We start from the raw sequence: 26,134 nt of genomic DNA, 5'->3' as shown, positions 1-26,134 counted from the left end.
AGTCAGCCAGCATACATACAAGCAAAAGAGGAGAACACAAGTGTAGTCTGCAGGAGAGGAGGGAGCAGGGCAGCAGAGGGGCTCTGTGACCCTGCCAGACACATTATATCTTAGGTATACAAGGTTGTTCAGAAATTTCTAGGCACATATTAGAATTTCATAACTACATTATCTAGTTTGATCTGTAGATATTGATCCCAAGAGTGTAGTTTAGTGGTGACCAGGTAATCACATGCTGATAACAGAACAAACCATTTAAACTATGATCAAGGTCACATAAAGCAGCTATACTTTTCCTGCACAATATACACCTGACTCAACTGTGCTGTGAAGGTTCCCCTCTGCAATGGGGACAGATGTGAGAAAATATGACAGCTACCTGAGATTATACTACTTGTAATTCTTAAGAAGTGCTGCTAAATCATTTTTGAGAATAAATTTTTCTCCTTATGTTTCAAAAAAAATTACATAATTAAAATAAATAAGCTCTACATCATGAAAGACAGTGAGATTTTCTAAATATTCCCCCTGCACACTCATCCTGTTCTTCCACCCCCCACAGCTGTAGACACAGACAGCAGTGCTCATACTATAGCACTTTGGCATTTTGTGACAAAGCCCTTAGGACTTACAAAGAGGAAAAGAGAAGCTGCCCAAGCAATCGAAACCTTTCCACACCAGATAAGGAATGGTGGTCCTAAATCACTGCTCCAGCATTTCATACATACATGAATATGTGTGTGTACATTAAAGGTGAGACACTATACACACACACACTTTAAAGAGATTCTAGTAAGATGAATGAAAAAAATGCCTTTTGTATTTGTCTTCATCCTTGCCTATCATATTTTTTTCTTTTTTATTTTTAAAAGACCTGATCATTCTTCCTTTCAAGTAAGGTCTGGAAAGTGAAAAACATGTATTTCTGAAACAATGACAAGATCTTCAGGTCAGAGGGGAGGAGAGGGAGGTATTTTGGATATATTAAATTGAAAGAATTTCTTGCAACACAATGGTTAAATGTGAAGGAATGCAGCCCAAACACCACAGCTTACACTGGGGTGGGGTTTTTTGTTGGATGTTTTTTAAACCAAATTAACTTCAAAGAATTCTTGAACTCTAACTGCCTGCTGAAAGATTAATACATCAAAAAAATGTTTCAGAATATTCTCATATCCTTTAAAAGAGCACTATATCCTAATGACAATATAAGGAGGGTACTTACAATTTTGCGTGATAGGAAAAGAAATTTAATAAAATCATGTAACACAAACATGTCACCAAAATATTTATTTACAGTTTGTATATATATACATACATGAATTATATTTACTTTTTATTAATATCTTTCCCCTTTTTAAAGTTATCCAGGTTAAAAATGTCTAAGCTTGTTAGGAGAAAAAAAAAACAATCTCAGAATAAATAAGCAACAAGAAAGGAAGTCAGTTATAGTACACCATCTGCTGCCACAGTCCTCCTGTAAAATATGTTCCAGTTAATAGGGTACATTTACAATAACACATTGACACTATTCACTCTCGACTGCTTACATACTAAACAAATACCATCTTGGCATGAAGAGAGGCATATGTTCAAATAAGAAAGAGCCATTTGTCCCACTGTTATCTGAATTTACACAGGAAAGAGCCACTCCCTCAGCTGAATTAAATCCCTACAACCCTTTTCCCTTGAAGAAAACTGGTGTAAAAAAAATATGGCAACAAACACTCCAGTTACAGAGGTGCAGGGTGCATTTTCCTTTCTGTACATCACTACGGTGTTTCTGAGTATAATTTCACCAACCTCACATCCTGGGCTGTGAACTGGTACATGAGTCTGTCTTTCAGGACTACACACAAGCTTTCAGAGCAGCTCACCTGAATATTCAGTCTCATTTCTTCACCTTTCAAAAGTTTTGTTTTTAAAGTGCTTGGTCTGAACATTAATAAGCTGAACACACCTGAAGCTTCTTTAGGATCAACAATGGGCCAAAAAATTGCTGGTGGTCAGCAGTCAAATGCCAGTTTGCAAAGGAGAAGATCTCTACAGGATTATTTTGTCTCCAGTGAGGGGTGTTCACATGGAAAATTCTTATTCAAACACAGCAGGCCTACATTTTCCAAAGCAGACTGAAAGTCACTTTAGTTTCAAAATGGAAGCTTAGAGACCCATTAGGTTGCAGAGCACTTTGAATATGCCAAGTGCTACCTACATAAAAGCTAAGCATTGTTAAACCACTAATTCAAACAAGAACAGAGACTGGAAGCCAGCTTTTCCAAACTAACTATGGGACTGTGTTGGCATGGCCTCATATTTAGAAATGCCAGAAGTGTCCACAAGCACACTGCCAGCCTTGCACAGTCATACCCCCAGTGTGTGCTAAAATGTTCTGTACACAATTCAGAGACCTGCATAAACTGCACACCTTGAACACAGGATTCAAGCCTGAAGGGTTAGCAAATGGATTTCTAATAACTTTGAATATTTGCTATTTTACTAAATATTCCTACTTTCAGGTAGCATCTCATGCTGAATTTCAGCAAGCATTAAAACCAAGCAGCATTTTGTTAGTACTTGGTTTCCTACTCCTTGAGAGGTCAAAATTTATTTTTTAAATTTAAGGCAGCAGTGTTTTTCTTTTTTTTTTTTTTTACCCTGTTTTATTTTGTATTTAAAACAAAAATTAAATAATTCCAGGTTTCCTCTACTCTCAACAAAATGGGACAATTTTCTTGGTACCTCCAAATTTTAGGACAGAATTAACACACCCTGCTTTATCCAGTAAGAAAATTATCTGAAGTGGCAAGGCTTGATTCAGCTCTCATACAGATACAATCCAAAAGCAATTCCTCCACAGAGAATGAAAGTCCTGAAAAATTCAATCTCTCCACAGGGTTTATACATTTTGGGTTTCATCAATGGGGCTCAGCCTGAAAGGCTCTGAGCAGACCATGTCTAGAAACATGTATTTGCTTATCCTTAACCTAAAATCCACTAAGCTGAAGGCTATTGAAGCCTGCAGGAGAAGGGGTCAGTCTTCTGTTGCTAAAGATCTACAGAAACCAAGTCCACCACTATTCCCCAGGTGGTTCAGTCATCACTAAATTTAAGTTAATTTGAAAACAAGAAACCTAGATGAAGGACTCTGCTTCCTACACCCCTAGGAACTCCACACTGTTCTACTATTTCCTTGTGGTTGACAGCAGGCTTATTTAAGACTTTATTAAGTCTTATTTAAGACTTATTTAATACTTTGTTAATACAAAACAGCCTATTTAATCTTTGGGCTGTAATTGAACAGCCATCTCTCCGTATATGTAGTAGTTTAGCACTCAAGAGTGGCATTTTTTCCTTAGGCTAAAACACTGTCAGCTAGACAGTAACACACCAACTTTACAAGTAACCCAGAATCAGCTTTTAACCAGGGTTTAAAAAGGCCCTGCAAACACACTGGTATTATTTCCATTCACAAACTGAGTAAGAGAAAAGAACCAGATGCTCAGAAATTAAAACTATTTCGAAATTATGTAACTAAAAAATGTGTTGCTAAATTTGCTTTCCTCAATCACTGTAATTCTGTAACCTAGTCGGAAATAGTCCAAAATAAATTCAAGTTGACCAATAGAAGTGCATGGGACATTTTGGCCAGTTAAAACAAAACAAATAACACATCCCACTTCAATAAGCCTACAGAAGAGCTTCCTCTTAATATCAAGGACACCCTAAGTTGCTCCAGGCAGACTGTTTGAATCTTCATGTCCAAATGAATAGTTATTAGTTCTTGGGCTCAAAGAACTTGCAAGTGAGGACACGTATTAAGCTGTTTTGCTAATATTTAAATAGTCTGAACCAAATAACCCTCTGGTTATAGGGCCCTGATGACTTTCTTAACTTTCTCATTTCAAAAATGAATCCAGCTGTGAGCATAAGTGAGGCACATGGGTTTTACAAACCAAGAGATATGGTAAGATAGTGCCTATTAAAAACTAATACTAATAATAAAACAAATCTCTTGACGAGGCTGAAAGAAAAATTATGCCTGAAGGTTTAGGCAAGTATTTAATTCTTTTGTTTTAGCTTTTAAGCTAGCTTTTAAGCTAGTTTTGTAATATGGCAGTAACACGAGTCTCAGCAAGATGTGCCATAAAAAACCCCAGCCTGTATGAAATGCAACCACAGTGTGGTTATAATACAGCAGTACAGCTCTTTACATTCTGCACTATAATGTTTGGTGTTATAAGAAGACCATGCTCTTATGAAGCCCAGGCAGCCAGTTTCTTCATTTCATCTTCATCCTCTGCTTTTTTCCTGGTTGATGCTGCAGATAAAGAGACAATAATCATCAACTAATGTAACAGTCAGAACCATTCTATCTGTTAGCATGAGGACTTGCATAGTGCTTTTCTGTTTGAAGATCTCAGACCAATTTACTGAGTAGCAAGCTGAACATAAGTAATGCAGAAATGAAGCTCATAAGAGATGTGACTATTTTGCCCCATCATTATTTTGTATAGAACCCTAAAGTTCACAATATAGTCTGACGTCATTCCTACTGAAAGACTCACACAGAAAAAATATTTAATTTCTAAAGGTTGTCACAGCCAGAAAAGGTCCACAAGAATGCTGTCAGCTCTCTCACCACCATGTAAATGAGCAAAGTGACCTATCCTGGCCAGCTGCACATCCTGCTACCTTTCCAAATAGTGCTGAGAGGTTCTGCACATGCAAGTCTCTGGATGAACTCACCTCATCTTAATGGGGTCATTTATTAAATGGAGAAAGACATTCCTGAACTTGCTTTGCTCAGGTGACATCAGTTAACTGCTGTGGTCACTGCAACAATTCCCAGCTCTGTATCAGGACCTACACACACTTTGTACCCAAATCTCCTATCCCACATCATCTGCATTCACTAACCTAAAACCTCACCCAAACTGTCATTTGCTGACCTGCAAACTAGATGCTCAAGAGCCAAGGTTCAGCCTCAGGCTGCCTCTTCCATTTGTGGGCTGTGCACATCAGAACTGGCATCTCTCCACCCACCGGTGCAACACTGCTGGTGGGTCCAACACCTTCCTGTGCACCTTCACAGCAGCCAGCTGGCTCCCACCTGAGACAGCTGCAGGGCCAGGAGCTGCTCTCTAGAGGGGAACTGCAACTACCACCTTCAGGGACTAGGGCTGGGAGAAGCACTTGGGGGACCACAGCTTCAGTCCCTCTTCTGCAAGTGTCACAGGTTCACTGCGTGATTGGGGGAGGGCACTATGCCTCGCTTCATTGCAGTTTCCTCATCTTCAAAACCAGGAGGGCAACATGCATCTCCAATTAGAAGCATTATAACTCCATCAACTGGTCTGACTTTGCTGTTGCTGTGTAACATCAGCCAGTTTTTCACAGCCTTGAACTATATAATTGTAACCAGCTCATCTTGCCTAAAGCAGCCATACAGATGGATGTAGAAAATTAAAATAGTGAGAAGCACATGGAGATGGGTCTGGGTTTAATAAAAATTTCAACTGGCACAGCTGGATCTGAATCTGGAAGACAATGTATGAACAAATCATAAATGGCCAGACTGAATTTTCACTGTTTTTCTAAATCCCTTTTTTTTTTACTAGCTGTTCTGCAGCTGAGTTCAGTAGATGAGGCCACAGTCTCAGCTTGAACATTTCAAACTGCTTCTCAGGGTTTAAGTGTCATCTGCCAAAACACATATCATAGTATCTGAGTTGAGCTGGTCTGGGTAACCTGTTCTGTAGCAGAAACCATAAGCCACCTGTGCCACATGTGTGCTGTCCTTACCATCAAGTATTTATATTCTTTTACTAATGTCAGTACACAGCAAGTCTTTCAACTGACAGTGAAAAGTGTGGTAAAAGTTGACTGCCTCTGGCTGAATTCAAAAGGAACAGGGCTGAACTACAGAGAAATAAAACTACAGCTTAATACCAGGAATAAGCCTGTTCAGTACAAAGAAAGCAAAGGAGTGAACATATGTCTTTAAATATGTACTTCTCGATGCCTCCTTCATTTCTAATTAAAATTCCAGTGGAAAATATCAAACCACTACCCTGCAAAGCTGGATCTTTATGACATAAACATTTGGAATCTAGGTCAGACTCTAATTGAAAGAGACTAAGGATTTAATTGCCAAAAGGAAAAAAAAGGCAAAAAAGATTATTCCTCAATGATCTCACTACATTTCAGTGGGAAATTCATCAATATATGTGCAAGGTCAAGTTCCCCAAATTTGTCACCCCAAATCTATAGAGAATTTGGTCCTAAATTCTTTCACAGCATTTTCACAACAAAATGGAGTCCCACTCTGCTTTTTCTGTTAAGCAGATACAAAAACAGGAAAAGGAATTTGTAACATTTGAAAAGTTATAACAGAGTTAATGCCTATCTGAAACCCTCTCTTGCTCTCCCCCTTCTCCCAGCATGGCTTAATCATGAGAAACATAAAATGGCAAGCAGGCACTTTACCAGGGCGAGAAGGCAGCGATGTGGACGGAACACTTGGCAACCTGACATCTCTCATTCCCTTGTTCAGTTCTTCCTGCTCCAGTTCTTCTAATTCTGCCATCAACTCATCCTAAATTCAAGGAAAACATTATTTACAAATTCTGACAGTGATTACACGGAAGGGCACATTAAACCACTGTGAAGCAAAGTACTACTGAAAAAACAGTTTACACCTGAAAGAAGATAACAAGAAACAGCATATTAAATGTGCAGTTTTTACTACGTATGGGCAATTAAGTAAGTCTTAATTGAACACTGAAAATAGGACAATGAAAGTTAGAAACAGGACAAGGAATAAACTTAAAAACAAAACTAACACCAGTACAATACATGCCAAAAAGTCAAATACGGGAGTAAGAAGCCTCTCTGCTCTCTACTGTCCTCAGGTTTGTTCCAAATCTAGAGCCTGTACTCTTCAATGGATTCTAACTTTAATGTGCCATTTCTCCCACTTCAAAAGGCAAAGACCTTCCACTGGTTATAAGGCAGACTGTCATTAAACATTATGCTTCAGCCCTATCATATAAGTCCAGAATTATGTGTGATTTCAAAGCAGCACTGGAACCAATACTGTCCTCCTGGGTCCTGTTATTCACTCTTGAAGCACACAGCACTTGTGGGCTTTTAGGTGCAGAGGCTGATTTGGACAGATGATCTAATCCACTTGTACAGTGCTAAAAATAAAAAGCCTGTAAGCTTTTTAAAAAAGCAAGGAACTTATTCCTCAGCTGAAGTTTCCCAAAGAAAGGAAGCTAAATGCTACATATACGTGGAGAAATGTATCTTTGCCACGTTGATAAAATGGTTTAAAAGAAGCAATGGGCAAAAACAGCCTGGAGAAGGGTGGGGTAAGTGTCAAATGAATAGTAAAGTAAGAGCTATTAGATACTGAAATGGGCTTTGCCTACACATTTATACTTTGTTTATCACCAATGTAGAAGTTTAAATGATAGTTGCATAGCCACCACAGGACTTTACACCTGCATTTACTTTCTCATGGTTTTATAATTTAAGGCAAACATACACTATGCCAACCCAGGGAGAAGGAACTCTTATGATTCTGTGCCTGTCTGGAGCAGGAGAAATCACATGCTTCCATGGTCTCCTTACAGCCACGGCACATATGTGAAGAGAAAATGCATACAAATGCATGGGAAAAACATCCTTAAAAAAAATTAAATTAAATACTATCTTTCAACACTAACCACCTTACATCCCAGAAATTAAGTCATTGATTCTAGCATTCTTAAGGTGCAGTAGCCTGCAAATCAGGTTTCCCTGTTACTGCCAAGTGCTCTAACTATTAGACTCCTACCAAAAGCTGGCACAACAATGCTCCAAGTGACAGGGGCTTATTTCCCAAACAGGAACAATGCACATCAGCTTCAACTGGTATCCCTTAGGAACTTCCAGGTCAATCTACAACATGCTTACTAAGCCTAGACTCCAAAAAGTTAAGCACTGTTGAAAAGTAAGACACTGTACAGATATTTGGGGTGTGAGGATGTTTTTCAATTGTTTGAAGCTCAGGCCAAATCCCATTCCTTGTGCCAGTAATGCCTAAATGTTTCTTGGAAAGTCTATTTACATTCAAAGGGGAAATACAGGAAAACAGATAATGGGAACAAAATACAAAGAATCATTATTATTTTCAACAAATTAGAGCTGTTGAATGAAACTTCCTCTTCCTCCCAGTCAAGCAAATATGTGCAATATAGCATTTATATTTTCCTTTGTTGTCCATTTGGGAACATAGGACCAAATTAGTTGGGAATACAGTGAGTGGTTTGAGTATTCAGGACATTCTTCAAATGATTCTTAGTGCTTGGCCATTTTGAAACAAAATTGAAAAACAAAACAAAAGTGGTTGTGATATTGAGCTTGACACCCATCTCTGCAGATTACAAGAATTTTGAGTAACCTTGACCCTTGAGTCCTCAACTATGGTTGGATCAGAAATAAGTTATATCCTGTTTAGATGTACAAAATCAAATCTAGGGGCACAGGATGAAAGCTACTGCAAAAAATTTTGAGAAGGTCCTAAATGCCTTGGGGGGCTTTCAGGAGAAAAGATCTTTAGAATGAAGCCTTATTGCCTCCAACAGGTATTACTTCTACCTATCAGAGCTACTTCTGTGGTCTGGGCAACAGGTAAAAGAACCTACCTCTCAAAGCACTAAAAATGACCTTAAAAAATGGTCCAAATATTCAGAATTATGAACAGCAGCCTGTCCATGACATAGGGACATGCACTTAAGTCAAATGGATGTCTATTTGGAGCAACAGAAAATTACATGTTTCAGTGTCCACTTGGAGTAGTACAAATTACATGTTTTAGTGACCTTCTTCCGAGGCTCAAATGAGAACAATAACTACAGGAGCGCAGTTAAAAATGCTTTTCTTAAAATTGATATGAAAATAATTTTTTTTTCTATTTTTACATTTACATATTTTAATTTAGTACATTATATATATTTTTATATAATTATTTTATTTAACTTTTATATTTATAATAAAATTATGCAATTGTCCTAGATAGGGTAAGCTAGAACCAAGGAATTTCACATCCACACTTCTTGAGAAACAAAGCACTGCACAGCAGAATAACTATGGAGTTAAAACTCACAGGCCTGAAGTACTAACCTCATCAAACTCATCACCAAAGGTGGCTCGGTTTGAGATAGCATCTGAAATTTCCTGGGCAACATCTTGCTGTTCAGTGATATCTTGCATCAAATCATCGATTTTGTCCAAATCCCTGGCAAGGTAACATGGAAACATTTTTTAAAAGATGTATCATTCAAATCCTACAGAACACACTCACTTGAACAGACCCTGTTTTCTTTATATGCCCATGACTCTATAAACAGCAGCATTCACAGGGAATAATTTTCCCCACCCACACCCAGTCCAGCTACTTCCATGCTGGGATTACAACAAAGGTGAAACTGCAGCAGCAGAGTGTGTCTCTCCCTCTCTGTGCTCCTCATACCTCTGCCAGCCAGTCACAGCCCATGGGCAGATCCCCCCAGGTCAGCATCTTTACAGGCCTTTTGCTACTTAAAGGGGTTTTATAAGAAAGATGGGGATAAACATGGCTTGTTGTGAAGGGCAGAGGGTAACAGCTTTAATCCAAAAGAGGGTCAATTTAGATTTGATTCAAGGAAGAAGCTTTTTACAAAAGACAGTGGTGAAGCACCAGCACAGGTTGCCCAGAAATGGTGGATGCCCCATCACTAGAAACATCCAATGCCAGGTTGGATGGACCCTGAGCAACCTGATCTAGTTGAAGATGTCCCTCTTCACTGCAGGGTGTTTGGACAGGATTATCTTTAAATGTCTCTTTGAACCCAAACTATTCTATGATTTTATGGATCTTTTTTGATGTTAAGCTTTCACCAGAACTGGGGAGAACTTAACAGAATTGTACCCCATTTAAAGGTTTCCCTTTATTGTTAACTTCGTTATTGTTTCAGTTCCTGTTTATTTCTCCCAGAACAAGCCTTCTGATTTAACTGTTTATTCAGGCAGAAAAACACCCCTTGAAACAATATAGGACGTATGAAAAAAAAAAAAAAAAGAATTCTTTTTTTGGGGGGTGGTGGGGAAAGGGGGTGCATTTAATTAGTACTTTAGTACTTTGAGTCCCACAGTCCAGCTTATGGATTCTGAGGAAAAGAGTCCACCTAGTTGCTATGACTAGATTTTCTTCTAGACAAACCAAGGGCAGAGGCCACTCTCCACTGCCAAGACAGACTGAAAAAAACAGATCTCACCAGTTAAGTGAACTTCCTTCTAGATTTATTGTTAGGGAAAGATATTTTTCTGCCAAATATAACACTGTAGCACTAACAGCATTCCTGACATTCAATGCCTGAACCAAAAATGAAGTCAAAAGTATCTAACTTGATACAACAGTCTGTAGTAATGGAATTATTTGAAAGGGGTTAGTAAATTCAACTTGGAAGCTACTAGAAAACACTTACATATTTGCATGTACTTTTTTCATAGCTTGTGCAGCATAACCCATATTCTTGAGCACTTCTGTGTTGGTGTGGGAATTTTCCAATGCCTCTCTCTGGAACTCAATGGTCGAAAGTGTCCCATCAATTTGATTCAACTGTTTCTCATACCTCTTTTTTCTCTTCAGTGCTTGTAAGGCAGCTGGAATGGGAAGAGGCAAAGTGCATTGTGTGTTTTCATAGCAAATGCAAGGACAAGTAGTTCAGCACCAAGCTGACCTGCAGAATTTATAATTTTCACCCTCCTACCTTACTACGAGGGAGACAAACTTTGACCACACCAGATCAGCAGCCTGTTAATCACCAATAGGCTGTTGCATGAATATGCTGGGAAGCCTCTTTTAGAATAACTCCTTTTAGCACCACAAGGAAAAGCAGCTTCTTCCTCCACTGTGGGAGATCTTGAACTCCATCCTGTGCACACAAGCAAACCAGGGAAGATGGGAAGGAAAAAGAAAAACATCAGAGAGAAGTCAGAAGGGAGGAAGCAGAAGACAGAATAAAAGAATAAGCTGCAAAATGTAAGTAAAACCTAAGGAAGACAGTGTAAGAAGATCTGCCATGAAAACCACAACTCCACCAATGGTGCTTTCTAAACTTTGTCTCAGCAGCAGTAACTGTGAAGTGCAACAGAGGGCTCAAATGGCCCAGCTAGGCTGAAGGGTTAGATCAGAGGAGGATTTGCATTTCTCCAGCTTTTATCTCCTCTATTTCTTAACAATCACTTAGGAACATGATCTTTAAACCTTAGAATTTAAAACCACAAAGAACTTTGTAGACCCAGCACAGCCAAATCCAGCTACACACCATTATCTTTGTAAATTGTCGAGATTAGTCTTTTATATTCTCTAAGTTATGAGCAGCGTACTCTGCCCAGAGTAAATCATTACCAGAATAAATGCACGTGACATGCATGAGGGAGAAAAGAACTTTCTCTTGGCCTTAGGGTGTGGAACACACACAATTTTGCCACAAGCATTTCCTAATGATAGTCCTTTCCAAACTACACATGTGCCAGGCTAAAAATCCCACCAAACAAAACAAGAGACTGAGTTAATTCATTGTTTGGCTTCTTTCAATGCTATTAGCACCCCCATTCCTTCCCTTGTCTCTTAATTTTTTAAACAGATTCAGAGCCTGCAAGCTCTGAGGTCCCCCCAAACTCAACCAACAGCAGCAGCTACTGCTGTGATCCTGTAAAAACTGCCCATGTGCAATAACACTGCACCTTGACACTGGGGTACACAACTTTTCAAATAAAATTAGGATTCCCCCGAGGAGGGCACAAAGATTTATGGGGTGTAATAACACTCTAAAAAAATTACTACTTTGTTGACAAATGCTTGAATCAAGATAATCAAAATTGCTCATCATGATCTGCTCAAGGACAGGCATTCACACAGGCCAAGATGCCTTCCACCACCTGCAGTGAGACGTTTCAGGACAGCAAACCACAATCCCAACAGATTAATCATGGCATTCAAACCCAAGATTTTCCCAGGTTTTGGGGGATGGTTCAAAGATCATGCATATTCTGAAGAAGATGCACAAACACCAGATGATGTCATGCACATGGCAAATGTAAGAATTGTAAAATTCTCACTGGCAATTCTAAAATACTTAATTTTTATTTAACCCTAAACAATGCTTACCTACTTATTATTTCCTTACTTAATTATGCTTAGTGTTGGTAGAGTTAAGACACCAGCCACTTCCTTTTTCTTAGCTTCCATTGGATCAACTGTAACCCTGGACTCTTAGGTTGGGAAGAAAGAGGCTCAAGACAAATGTAACAGTCTGAAACTATGCATAACACCAGCTGGGCCAGAGAGGACTCTGAGGCCCTGTGGACACTGAGGAGCACTCAGCTGGAGCAGGCATCTACCATGGGGCAGTCTTTCTAGTCAGTGTTCCTCAGAAATGGGACTCTGCAATGGTGCTGTTATTATTGACTGCTCACAGAGAAAATGGATTTCCTCAGTTACACACAAAGCAGTTTTCAAAATCCTGAAGATCATCTAATTAAACCACACCCAAATCAAGAAAACACAGGAGAAGTTAAACTCTCTTTATTTCAGCTATTCATAAGCAGCTTTTCCTAATTATAGTGGTGCAAGATACTATCTTCATTCTCTTTGGTTTTACCAGTGACTTACAGAATAAAGCAGTCCATAGGAAATAAATTCATACTCCTTCCTTACCAACCAAAGCAGTGTAAATTCTCACACCACACTATATGATTTTCATGATTGCGTTAAATGAATGCCCTTTATTGCTACAGTAGCTCGTATCACTAATTTATGAGAATTTCCTTGTTATTTGAAATCTATTTTCCTATGTTTTACAAAGTACTAGAATTTTTAGTGCTTTTCTACTGCATATTAGAAGTATTTTTAAATTTGGGTGCAAGTTTTACAGAACTGAAATGCTTCTGCTTTATAATGCTACCACATTCTAATTACCAAACTGGAGAATAATGTATCTATTAAAATATAATGAAATTGAGTAGAGAACACAAACTCACTTCACTGAAGGTCTAAGAATGGCACTGAAAAATGGTGTTCCCCATTCCAAAGATCTCAAAGAAGGAAGACAGCCTGGAGAGGATGAGTTTGAGCAGAGGCAGAGTCTGAGGAAGCAAGTGTAATTAACACCAATTCATTCAGGAAGAGGTGGAGGGCTTCTCCAGGAAAAAAAACCACAAAAGCAGACTCATACACTTTTTCTTTTGTGTTCCAAAAAAGCCAATTCAACTCCTGAATTTTTTAATGTCAGGACTTGGCTGGGCTTTAGCACATTTCCTGAACTGAATCCAGTAAGCAGGATACAGCTCATAGATTAGGAACCACTGTTTTTAATATGAGTTTTTATTTTATAGTCAAGGTGTCAGGAACAAAAGGAGACTTTGATGTCAGTTTAAGTTTGCATATTAATGAACTCCTTTTATTAACATACAGAAGAGTGCTTTCCCAATATTGCTACAATGCTGACACTTTATTAAGGAAGCAGAAATGGCCAGCCTGGCAATAAGTATCCTGGCCACAATGAATATCCAGATTTCAAAAGGAAAAATAGAAGTAATGACATAGGAAGAGTTGTGCACCCTCCTCATGGTTTCATGACAGATCAGACTGAAAAGCAACAGTGCAGTAATACCATTTTTACCTGTCAAGCACACCACCAACACCCATCAGTACAGAAAGCACCAACAATCTCATCATCTTCTGAAGCAGAAATAAAACAATTGTCTAATAATCCTTATAATTCCCATGAGGAAACTACTGAAGTAGGAAAAGAATATTTCTTCTGAAGATGTAACACCACTGTGAAAATACCAGGTATCACTCTTGCATACAGTTCACACACCTCCACCTCAGGCCTGCAAGGGATTCATGGACTGCAGCTTCTGATCTCCCTCACTCCAGGGACAACCAAATGCAATGCTACTGAGGCCATAAAAATCATAGGACCCTAATTAGGCTCATTATCAGCACTCATAGTCCTTAAAGCCTTGTGGAGGAAGCCACAAGCAGTTACAACTGAGGAGCTAAATCAAGAATAATAAAGAGCTGGACCAGTTATAAGTATTCCAGCTCATGGTAAGACACTTGAAATGTGATCATGTCAGAGAACAATCACTGTAACTCACAGAGCAAAGACACACCAAGGGCTCTCCTTCATGTCTTTGCCAGAACCCCTCCTTCCCAACCTATCCCGCAGCCTGCGGTAGGCGTGACTGTCCTGTCCCCCAGAGCACACACCTGCCACACCATTGTTTGGCTTCCACAGCCTCCCGGTCACACCCGGCTCATTGAAAAGGAATGCTACACGGCTACACAAGCCCTGCCCAATCGCTACACACAACATATTTAGCAGCATCTACTTGTGAAACCCTCCCTGTTACTCCCACTTTCTTCATAGGTTTTGTCTTCAGTAGTACTATGTCGTTCTTTATGGTTAATATTTAACCCTATTCTGGATGGTTTATCTTAACTTTATTTTTTTTTTTAATGTTTTTAGGATCTGTGAAGGACATCAGGCTGAAACAACACATATTCATGTGTATGTTATTTTCACAATTACAGGCATGCTCCAGAAAACACACTTCCTTTTAAAAAAAAGTTTTCAAATATTCAGTATCACTTCCTGTTCTTTAAATTTTCTTCTATGTCCTTTAAAATAATGGATAAGAAAAGCCAATGTATACATGGAGTCGGCAGCTATGCATTGGCTGAAACTGAGAAACCCCCCAAAAAAGCAGAGCAAGAGATTTTAAAAAAGAGTTTGTTCCTGGAATGGAGAGACATTAGAATTCAGTGCTAACTGTGAAAAAAATAGTGCTTCTCATGACATAACCTCTTCAGGAAGAATTTCAGCATACAAAAAACCCTGAAGTGGTCTAACTACAATCAGATATTAATGGGGAGTGCTGGAAATACAGCACATCAAAAGTACAGCTAATTTCAGATTCGGTATAGGAACTGCAGAGATACTTCATAAAGGAAAAGCCAGGAGTATTTCAGTGATGTTTCACATCTATGGCATAGCTAATGCATTACAGCTTTTAAACCAAGTTAAGCCTACTGATGTCACATGAAACCCATTCAAGAGTCATATGAAGTCATGAGAAATTGCTGGTGCTTGAATCTGCTCTCTCTTGTGTTGGTGCAACTGACTCACACTCATGCACCTAAAAATCAAGTGAGATCACGCTAATTTGCTAATTTTCTATCCCTAGATACATCTTGCTCCAGTTGCAGGCAGCTCCATTTTAGTTTCCCTAGGCTTCTACACAGATGAAATGAAGAAAAAAAAAGCTACATGAAATTACTAGTGATGTCCCTCAAAAACACTCACTTCAACAAGGCAATGTAGATTAAAACATTTATTTTCTCATTTGTATGTATGTTTACATAATGTTACAAGAGGTGGTGGTTAGCATAGATTTTCTCTGACTATACAGTACTACAGACCAGCTAATATAATGTCAATGTAAATCAACAGTAATTAAACTGTAAAGCAATTGGCATATCAGATGAAGATATATTATTGGGGATTTAAGTTCACTGACTATCCTGCTAAATTTAAGTACTTTGGCACAGCAAGGTTATATTTTAAACAATATATGGTTCATATTGTTTCTCCTCTGACTGAACTTAGGTCATCCCATTTTGGTTTTAGAACCATTTTTGGCATGAATAAAAACTGCCCCACTGCCCTTTCAGCCCTACTCTTGCCTCTTTACTGTTCTTAACTGTAGGTCCCCGATCAAATGACAAAATCAAAGGCAGTTATTTCTAACCACAATCAGCTCAACACTACAGTTTGTAATACAACTCCATGAACAATGTAATAGATAAAAAACTAGGGCAATGGCATATTGAAACAACAATCTTCAGATATCAAATGCTGCATGCCTGAAGCAAAAGGCCAACACACACCTGAAAGCACCATCAACCAGCTGAGTTCAAGATGAAGCAGATCCACCTTTTCCCAACAAATTCTGATTCCTGTCTGTGCCCCACTCTCTCCTTCCTAGGTGCACAAGCACTCATGTAGCTACCAGGTCAGCTGGATAAGTGGAACTTAAACCATCCTGGGTAAAAAGCATAACCCAGACAAAGAAAACCACAATATTTTACAATATCCAGCTTTCTGAAACACACCTTCAGGGAGCTCTGCTAAGGGAAAGGAAGGGAGCAGGACAAGGACAGGAGCGAAGCAGGAAATGCTGCTTCTTTCTGCAAATGTGCCAGGTTATATTTCAGGTTTGGGATGAAATTCCAGAGCAGAGTGTCTGGATTTAACCAGGAATTGCTACAGTCATAGGAACCAACCTGTTTGCTTGTACCAGCCCTGCAGCTCAGGCTTTTGCGCAATGAATTCAGCCCCAGGAGCCACCTGATCACTTTGTCCCATAGCAAATAAGCTTCCAGCTGGATCACCTTCCTGAACTAGCTCATTGTGACAGTACAGAGGTGCCAGTACCTGGACAAAGGACCAAGAGACACTCCAGCTGAAGCCAGGGGAGTAGAAAGTGACAATTGGGACAATTGTAACAGCTCCCATCCTCTTGAGCAGCTCAGTCAAGCTCTCAACTGACTTTACTCCCTTGCCTGTGCCTTCAAATCTGTCCCATCTCAACCCGCAATTTTAAATCCATTTTAACTAAAAGTTAGTTTAGTTAGACTGCCTTTTGCTAATAATTATTAAATGCTAAAGTATTACAAATACATTAGAGGGCTAACCAGGACACCTCTAACACACAGCTCCACACAAGTTCAAAGCTACAGGGCATTATTTTATGAATTACTGAGTAACAGAACAAGCAGGCGAAAGACCTACTTTCTTGTTACATCACAAATCTTTAATTCAAAATATTCTTCTTCTGTTATTAAGTATTTAAATTAAAATACAGCTCAGGCAAACAGGCCTCCATGCGACTTCAGGAAGTAATTAACTTGTTTCTCTGAGGCCTGTATATCCCCAAGACACTGACTACCATCATGTGCTTCCCAGGGGTGACAACATCAGTATACACAGGAGCCAGGCTTTCTGACCCCTTAGCATCCTCTCCTTTGTAGCTAATAGTGTCCCAGAGCAGTAGCCACTAAGCTACCATTCTTTTTTTTTGGTTGCCTATATACTTCTTACATTATTTGGACAAATCACTTTATTGCTCAGTTGTCAGCAATGGGGATAATGTGCACTGATTCGTGAATGTACAGGAGATCCACACATCCTTCATCGCGTTTGTCCCCTGCCCAGCCAATGCTGAGCCCCCAAACAGCGATTCCCTCCCCTGCTGAGCAGCAGTACTTTGCCCTCCGTGTATCCAGCCAGTACCGTGCGGTACAAAGCACGAACAGGAGAATAGCACAGGAAACCACAGACAATAAATTTTTGAGGATTAACAAATCCCCATCCTGCTATATGAATCCACAGCTCATTAAACACGAATCGATGCCCAACCACCATCCCGCCTGGTGCGTGGTGATACTTGCTCGGAGCCCAGGGCCGAAGCGCACCGCACACCTGCGGTGCCAGGTGACCCGGCCCAGCCGCAGCCCCGGCGAGAGCCGAGTGCCCCCCGTAGCCAGGGCGCTCCAGCCCCGGGAGGGATTCAATCGCGCGGAGCCCGGCCCGCACTCACCTCGCTTGTTCTTGGTGCCGTGCTGCCGGGCTACCGCCAGCTCCCGCTCGATCCGCGTCTCCAGGTACTCCTGCTTCTTGCTGAGCATCTCCTCCGTCTCCCGCAGCCGGGCCAGCGCCTCCTGCGGCGAGGGACCCCCGCGGCCCTTGGAGCCGGCCGAGCCGCCCCCCTTGAAGAACTTGGAGATCTTGCTCATGGCGGCGATCCCAGCTCGGCACCCACCGACGGAAAGGTCTGGCCAGCCCGGTCCTCAGGAGCCTCCCTGCGCAGCACACGCCGTGACAGCACTTCCTCGGCCCACGGGCGGCGGCACCGCACCTGGTGGCGGGGCGGGCCCGGGGGCGGCTCCGCGGAGGCCGAGCTGCCGCTGCCCTCAGCCAGCGCCGGGCAGGGCGGCGGGAGGAGCCGGTGAGCTCCGCGGGACAGCAGCAGGGTCCCGGGCCGGGCTGGCGCTGCGGAGGCGGTTGCGAGTTTGTGCTTCCCCCCTACGTTTTTCCCGTGTCACAGAATGGCAGAATGCACAGTGGGTCATCTGGTCCAACCTCCCTGCTCACGCAGGGTGATCCTAGAGCACATGGCACAAGATTGCGGGCTCCAGGCGGCTCAGTATCTCCAGGGAGAGAGGTTGCACATCTCTGGGTAACCTGTTCGATTGCATGGTCATCCACACAATAAAAATGTTCTTCCTTGTATTCCGGTGGAAATTCCTGTGCATCAGTTTCTGCTTGTTGCCTCGTCGTATTGCTTGGCACCACGGAGAAGAACCTGCCCCAGCCTCTTGGCACTCTGCCATAAGAGGCCTATAGACATTGGTTATGTTCTCTCCCAGTCACTTCTTCTCAAGGCTGAAGAGCCTCAACTCCTTCAGTCTTTCCTTCGAAGGGAGATAATCAAGTCCCTTGAAAAATGCTGTCCCTCTCTGCTGGATCCTCTCCAGGAGCTCCGTGTCTCCTATTGAGGAGCCCAGAATTGGAGACATGCCGCAGGAAGGTGTTTCGGGAGAGCATCACCCTCGGGCACAGGCGTGCACGCGGGTCAGGACTGGGAACATAACACTGAAGTCTGAAGGAATGTGGTTTTGTACAAAAGTGGTGGATGCGCCGCTAAGGAAACCTCAGTAGCACCAACAGGTTGCAGAATGCACCACGTGCTTCGGGAAGTCGGGCTACCTCCGCTCTGCCTCCGGGAACAAGGCTCTGCCCCAAGGGACGTCGCAAATAGCGACACAATGAGACACAAATTATGCCTTTTTTCCCCCTGGAACAGCCCGAGGAGCACCAGCCGCGGCTCTGGGCCCACTGAAGGCTGAGGCTTGGGCCAACATGGGCTGCTCAGGTTGCCCTGAGCCCGGTGATGCAGCCGGTCCTGCCAGCACCCCCGCAGCTCCCAGCTGCCGGGGCGCGCTCAGCCTCGGGATCAGGCTCAGCCCGGCGCGGGCGGGTCCTCACCGCCCCCGGCCCCGCCTCGGCCCGGCCCGGGGCGGGTCCCGCCGGCCCCTCCGCAGCGCGGCCCCGCCCTCCCCGCCGCTTCTCCGCCTCCTGCGTGCCGCCGCCATGGCGGAGCTGGAGGTGGGGCAGCACTGCGGGGTGCCCGAGTGCCGCCAGCTCGGTAAGGGACGGCACGGCGGGTCCCGGCGGGGACGGGGACGGTGGGCCGGGGACGGTGCGGGGTTGTGAGGCGTGTCCCCCTGATCGGGGAATCCTCTGTGCTGCTGCAGCCCTGCGGTGCCAGCGCCTGTCACCTGGGTTGCCTCACTGGGTGGTTAACTGCCTGCTTGCCCCTTCCTCACACTTGGTGCCTTCAGTGATCTCGGAGAGTGTGACTGGAAATGACACCTCTCAGAAAGAAGCAGCAAACCGCCCGTACCGAAAACTTTCTGAGGGACCACTCAGAGATGAAGGGATCGAGATGATTGTGACCTGAGATGCGTGGTTCAGTTGCGGGGTGGTCTGTCAGCATAAAATCCTAAGGATGGAGAAGCAGAGTAGTGGGCTGGACCTGGCATTTGCTGCCATTAATGATGTGGTGGAGTTCAGCAGACAGTGATGTGATTTTATGTGTAAGAATTTATGTGGTAGGCAGAGGATGTGTACAGAGGCTTAGGAAGTCTGTTCAATTTTAATCACCCAAGGACAGAGTATGTATGATATGATGTGAAGAAGGGGCAGGATCATTATGACTGTCCAGTGGAGGAGATGCTTTCCCTTCCAAACAGCCAGCATCTCCTCCAGTTGGCAGCCCATAAAAAAAAATGTAAATAATCCACTCTCAGTAAATAGTGTTCTAAATGGTCTCACTGTGATGTTGGTGAACAAAAGTTAATCATGTGAAAATTAAGCTAGAAACTATTAACAAAACAACAACCATGTTGTCTTAACTGAAAACAAATCTCTTCATTTCAGATTTTCTTCCTTTTGTATGTGATGGCTGTTCAGGCATCTTTTGGTAAGTTCATAGAATCACAGAGCACCTCAAAATGAAAGGGTCCCACAAGAGTCAACAAGTCCATCTCCCTACTCCTTGCAGGACTAAGACTAAAGCATACAACTGTCATTCAGACAGTCCTTGAACTCCAGCAGGCTTGGTGGAATTCATGACCACTTCCTTGGGGAGGCTGTTCAGTGCCCAGCCACCCTTTCTAAGAACCTTTTCCTAATGTTCAACCTGAACTTCCCATGACACAACTTCTTTCCATTTCCTCATGTTGTACACTTGGTCACCAGGATTTCCTCATCCCAGGTGAAGAATCCTGTACTTGCTCTCATTAAATTTCATACAGTTGGTGACTGCCCAGCTCTCTAATCTATCAAGAATCTCTCTGTGTAACTGCTCCACCGTCAAGGGAGTTGACAGCTTTTCTTGGTTTAGAATGGCTGGCAACCATGATGTGTATCCAGATCATTTATAAAAGTACTAAAGAGCACTGGCACTAAAATTGAGCCCTGGCTAACTCCACTGTCCACCAGATTGAAGCAATTGCATTAACTGTGACTTTCTGAGCTCAAACCATAGTACTACAGACTTGTCTAGCTGTGTGCTGGACCTTTTTGTCCAGAAGAACATTCTGACAGTGTCAAAAGCTTTGCTAAAATGCAAAACACCCCATCTGCTGGCTTAGGAGGTGGCTGATTATGTTTTCTTCTTGAAAAAAATTTTGAGGTTTCTTGCAAGGTTGAAATCAGGGTCTGCACTTTGATTTACACTTGAGATTAGCAGAGGGCAGCTGAGAGAAACTCAGAGATTGGGGGCAGATTTCACTTCTAACGTATCAGAAGCCTTCAAGGGATTTCTGCCATTATGGAAGAAATTTGAAAATCCATTAAACAGACAAGCTCTAGTTGCTTTGAACTGAACTCTTAAGCATGCTAATGTCTTCATTCTCTTGAAATGGTTTGTTTATCTTGAAGCATCAGTTCCAAAAGCTAAATGTTTTACATTCTGAGAAAGAATATGATCTGTCCATTCAAGAAGTGAAATGCATAGGATAGAACAAACTTTGGAAAAGATTCATTATCTAATTGAAGTTTTTCCGTTATAAAATGTGTCAGATTACTCTTTAAACACTTAGATGTTTTCACATGCAAGTTTTTTTTTTCCGGGAACATTGATAACAGTGTGATATTTTCTTCTTTTTCCACAAAGCCTTCAGCACAGGAGCCGGGATGCTCATGGGTGTTCTGAGGTAATCTAATAATATATGACAGCCTTAAATTAAAATTCCATGCAACTTAGCTGTGTGTTTTCAGACTAGATGAATGCACATGGTATATAAGTATGAATTATTTAACTCAGAATGTGAAGGACTTAAAAAAATGAATCTACTCTTTTTCTTCCTCTCAGAAGTAAATTGACTTTGAGTAGCATGACAGTTCTTATTCAGCTAAACATAACCAGGGCAGAAGTAGGAGAGAGTAGCTGGACCAGGTTTGCCCATAGAATGGAGAGGTAGCACAGATCTTTGAGAAAGCTGGGTTGGTAACTTATATCTGTAGTATCTGTTTATTTACACAAAATATTTTGTACTTACTCCTAGGTGAATGTAAGAAACAGTTCTGTGAAACCTGATCAGCACAGATCTTACCCATGCTCATACAAGGACTGCAGTGGAAAGGAGCTTTTGCCAGTGTTATGTCCTTACTGTGAAAAACATTTTTGTCTCAGGTGAGTGGAACAGACTGTTTAAACATCAATATTCATTCAATAATGCATGGAAAATGCAACAGAAGTTTTACTTTGTTGCTTATAGACATCGTCATCAATCGGATCATGAATGTGAGAAGCTGGACACACCAAAACCTCGAATGGCTGCCACCCAGCAGCTTGTTCAGCATATTATAGGCAAGTACAGAGGCATATATATTCTTTTTCTTTTTTTTTTTCAGAATACTATTTGAGTTTCTGACTTCTTTTAAGGGGTCAGGTTTGACCAAATAAGATAGCCCTAAACTTACATGTCAACATTTAATACTGTTCATCTAAACTGAACAAGAACAACAGTACAAGAAGAATCTAAAGAATAAATAGAGCACAGGTTTCTTTTGGAATTATTGTCTTGTTGTCATTCTACAAGTACTATACTATAATGAATTGTACCTAGCCATTATTATTTACATATTAATCCATGTGCAAATAATGCACTTGTGTTGGATGTGTATGTCAGTCTACTGGGATTGACATACATCCACACAATCAAGATACCCAGAAAAGTCTGATACTACCATGTAATGTTTTGCAGGTTTTAAACAAGCTCTAGGATGGAAAGAAAATAAACAGTGCTGCCCAGCTGGACAGTGGGGTTATGTGTAGAAAGGAGGACCTGAAATGTTGCCATATGAATGCTGTGATAGCCACAGATGTAGAAGCTCCAGAATTTGTATCTATTTGGCTTTTGCAGCCTGTGTTTACGTGGTGATAGTGTTCATCTACCTTTCAATGGAAAGTAATTCTGCTAGAACTAAAAATGCTGATACATGACTTTGGGAAATACAAAATATGAACAGACATAAAAAGGGATGGGATCCTTGGCAATACAACGAGACCCAACCAACTAAGGTCTATGTCATGTAAATGCTCAGGGAACAGTCAGAATGATGACACTAACAGGAATAATATTGTTCTCAGATTCTAAGAAGAGTGACGAAGTGAAAAGCAAAAAACGCAAAGGAGCAAAAAACAGTGAGACAGCAGCAAAAGTGGCATTAATGAAACTGAAAATGCACGCATGTGGGGACAAGTCCTTGCCTCAGGTCAGTGATGTTTGTTTTCAATAACTGAATTCTCAAAGGAACTGGAAAGATTACTAAATTGTTTGATCTTCATTGAGTTTCCTCGGTTCCTTGGTTTTGGATTTAATTTTTCAAGACCACAACCCCTTAAATGTACATTTCAGCCTGGTACCCAAAAGCAATCTCACTAGTCTTAAGTCTGTTATAAATGTCTGTGTGGAGTTTGGAGCAGTGGAATCAAATTCTATTACTTCTTAGAAAAAATGTGTTTGCCTGCCACATGGCTGTCACATAGCACAGCAGGGACAAACGGGGTCTTATGGGGATTCTTGGCAGAAAGATGACAGCACTAAGTTTATTAAATCGTGTTATTTTAGCAGAATTTGATGATCAGCAGAGCATAGAATTTCATTATTAGACTAGAATAGGACTTACAGAATCACTGTAGCACAATTTTGTAAGTAGTGCAGCACAGAATTTTACAGCACATCTTAGCTTGTGGTTCCTTATCACCTGGGCCCTTTTTGTAGGTAGTGTCAAATCTTAATACTTGGCTAGCAATATCAAAATTTCAGATCATCTAGCCCTGAAACATGTAATTGCTTGGTTTCCCCACCAAGACTGAATTCATATGTTGGGGCATTGCAGTGGATAATGTCTTATCATAAGAATGTGCCTTAAACATTTGAGTTTGCTAATTTTGAGAGTGTAGAGGAATGAGTATGCCAACTTAGATTGGTACCAAGATGTTTCAGGTGCAGATTCAGCTACTCACCCAGAATTAGCACCTGAAGATTGAGTGTGTTGTATAAACAAAAACCATTTGTATGTGTAAAAATCCATGTGAGAAATGATTTTCATAAACTGCATAGCACAATTATCATCCCATTCATGAAACAGGGAGGAAGGAGGTACAGTTAACCTTCAGTACAATACAGTGGGTACTGTGATAATCTTTTTACAGCTGAGATTTCTACAAAGGTAAAGTGATTATTTCTTGGGCATACTCCAGGTTTGTTCAGGCCAAAAAGTCCCAAGTTTCACTCATTTCCTGAAATGATAAGAAATTGCCCATTCCTGGGAATTATCCAAACCTCTGTGAAAGTAAATGGAGTCCTCATCTAGAAACAGTTTATCATGTGCCCTTTGCTTTGGGAGTTAGTAAAGGGACAGACTGGTATTTTAAACTTCATAAAGTAGTTAATAAGAACATTGTCACCCTGAAAAAAGAGAAGATCTGACACTAGGGGGTTTATTAGACATTTTACTGTTGGAAAGCAGGAAAATGAGCTTCTTCTACTGGGCATCTGGTGGGTGTCTACTGGTTATTTTAAACATCAAACAGCTTTAAGTAGGGCTTTACCTCATTTTCCTATAAGGAAACTTTGCCCTAGAGCTCATTTTAGTGGACCGTTCCATTTCTTGACTGCACTATTACTTTGAGGACAGGTGGAACACCCAGGAAACTCCATGATTGTCCTAGGATTCCTGGATTTTTTCCTTCTGTTTAATGAATGTCATTGTAGAGAGCATGAGACTGCACAGTAGAGGGCATGAGAGTGTCAGCAAACTGTTGATGAAATCCTGCCAGAGTGGTAAGACCATCAGCTTTACCACAAACAAAAGTTTTCCCTAAGCCTTCCTTATTTTATCTCCATTAAGGATGTAACACCACCCCTCGGGTGTTCAAGGGAGAAGTCCAATATAATTAATTTGCCAAGTGAACCAGGGGGTTTATTTCCTGCCCACAATCAATTTGGTCCCCAGAAAAGGTGACCTCCTGCGTGAGGCCCTGGCATTGTGTCTTTATCAATTGTTTTAATGTTTGTCTTATTTTTCATGTTTTTCTAGACAGAAAGAATTTACTTTCAAGTATTTTTACCAAAAGGGAACAAAGAGAAAAGCAAACCCATGTTCTTTTGCAGTAAGTGGAGTATTGGCAAAGTAGTAGATTTTGCAGCTTCCTTAGCAAGCCTTAAAAATGACAACAACAAATCAACATCCCAGGTAAGTCAGCAATAACAAACATTTTCCAGGTTGTTGCACTTTGGTTTTAGTTTTCTTTTTAGCCTTTTGTGCCTCTCCCACCCCACTTCTTTCACATTGGATAGGCAAATCTTGGTGTTAATTTCTGTCCTATTTGTCTTACAGAAACTGAGATTATGCCATACTGCCTCTGGAGAAGCCTTGCCATTTGAGCACACACTGGAAACATGGCTATCTGATAAAGACTGTCCACTGTACAATGGAGGAAATATAATTCTGGAGTATCTTGATAATGATGTTCTATTTATAGAAGATACAGAATCCTACTTTAGTTAGTCAATACATTTCCACAAAAAAAAAAAAAAAACCAAAAAAAAATCCAGTATTTTTTATAAGCATGGTATTAAAGCAAGTCCAGTTTTCTTTTTAAATCACTGGTATACCAGAATGTCTTCCATTGTAAAGACACAATTCCCATCAATTTCTCAGTTGCTTGACTGACAGAAGAACTGTGTCCTGAAAGGAAAATTATAATAACTAGTATTACCAATATTCACATTCTAGAATAAATTCTTGCTCTATTGAGCTGTATTATGTCAAGAATTTTTTCCTAAATTTGGTATTTATTTTTGTGTAAGTGGTGGGGACAGTATGTTTTAATAAATAAAGAAAATGTAAATTTGCAGTATGACAGTTTTCTGAATGAAAGAAACATACTATGCTAATACAGCATCTTTTCTACATCTACACAAACAGATTTGATGGCATTTGGAAACCAGCACTGTCCGTAAACCAGGTCCACATTTTCTTCTTGTAATAGTTCAATAACATTTAGGAGGAAAACTTTATGAAGCAGAAGTAAATTCACTCAGGTGTCTTCCTGAGTGAATCTTGTAAGATCACAAGATTGCAATCTTGTACAATTACAAGATTGTAAATCTTGTGTGATTAGGTGGGGGATAAAAGATCTCAGTAAGCCTGTCACTTATTTTGCATTAAATATTCTTTACTGTAGTTTTGACATGAGTAAGGTATGAATAAATTACTTTACTGGATGTGGTGGGGATGTCATGCAAAGGAAGATGTTTTTGTTTTCCATGAAGGAAAGGGTTTTCAGTGGCTGGATATTTTGGAAATCTTTGTCTCCTGTCAGTGGAAAGAACAGGAGCATTTTTCTGCTTTCCCCTGCCTGTCTCTCCAGCTGTTATCTTGCTTTCCAGTAC

General features: G+C 41.0%; 2 protein-coding genes across 2 annotated transcripts; one reads left to right on the top strand and one right to left on the bottom strand.

The window, feature by feature from the left end:
- Window positions 1–1,275: 1,275 nt before the first annotated feature.
- Window positions 1,276–18,338, bottom strand: CHMP4C (charged multivesicular body protein 4C). Its single transcript, XM_071421341.1, has 5 exons — window positions 17,701–18,338; window positions 10,512–10,689; window positions 9,169–9,283; window positions 6,487–6,595; window positions 1,276–4,318 (listed from the first exon to the last, which is right to left on the bottom strand). Exons 1-5 carry the CDS (start codon window positions 17,894–17,896, stop codon window positions 4,254–4,256), a joined length of 663 nt encoding a protein of 220 aa, XP_071277442.1. The 5' UTR covers window positions 17,897–18,338; the 3' UTR covers window positions 1,276–4,253.
- An 863-nt stretch (window positions 18,339–19,201) lies between these two features.
- On the top strand, window positions 19,202–25,590 carry ZFAND1 (zinc finger AN1-type containing 1). Its single transcript, XM_071421340.1, has 8 exons — window positions 19,202–19,308; window positions 20,103–20,145; window positions 21,343–21,382; window positions 21,734–21,861; window positions 21,947–22,038; window positions 22,822–22,946; window positions 24,777–24,932; window positions 25,077–25,590. Exons 1-8 carry the CDS (start codon window positions 19,254–19,256, stop codon window positions 25,245–25,247), a joined length of 810 nt encoding a protein of 269 aa, XP_071277441.1. The 5' UTR covers window positions 19,202–19,253; the 3' UTR covers window positions 25,248–25,590.
- The last annotated feature ends 544 nt before the right edge of the window (window positions 25,591–26,134 follow it).

This window comes from Agelaius tricolor, unplaced genomic scaffold (assembly GCF_023055355.1).
Source record: "Agelaius tricolor isolate 1412-34295 unplaced genomic scaffold, bAgeTri1.0.p SCAF_2, whole genome shotgun sequence".
In the NCBI taxonomy this organism is placed as follows: domain Eukaryota; kingdom Metazoa; phylum Chordata; class Aves; order Passeriformes; family Icteridae; genus Agelaius; species Agelaius tricolor.
This window is presented reverse-complemented; position numbering and strand designations above follow the sequence as displayed.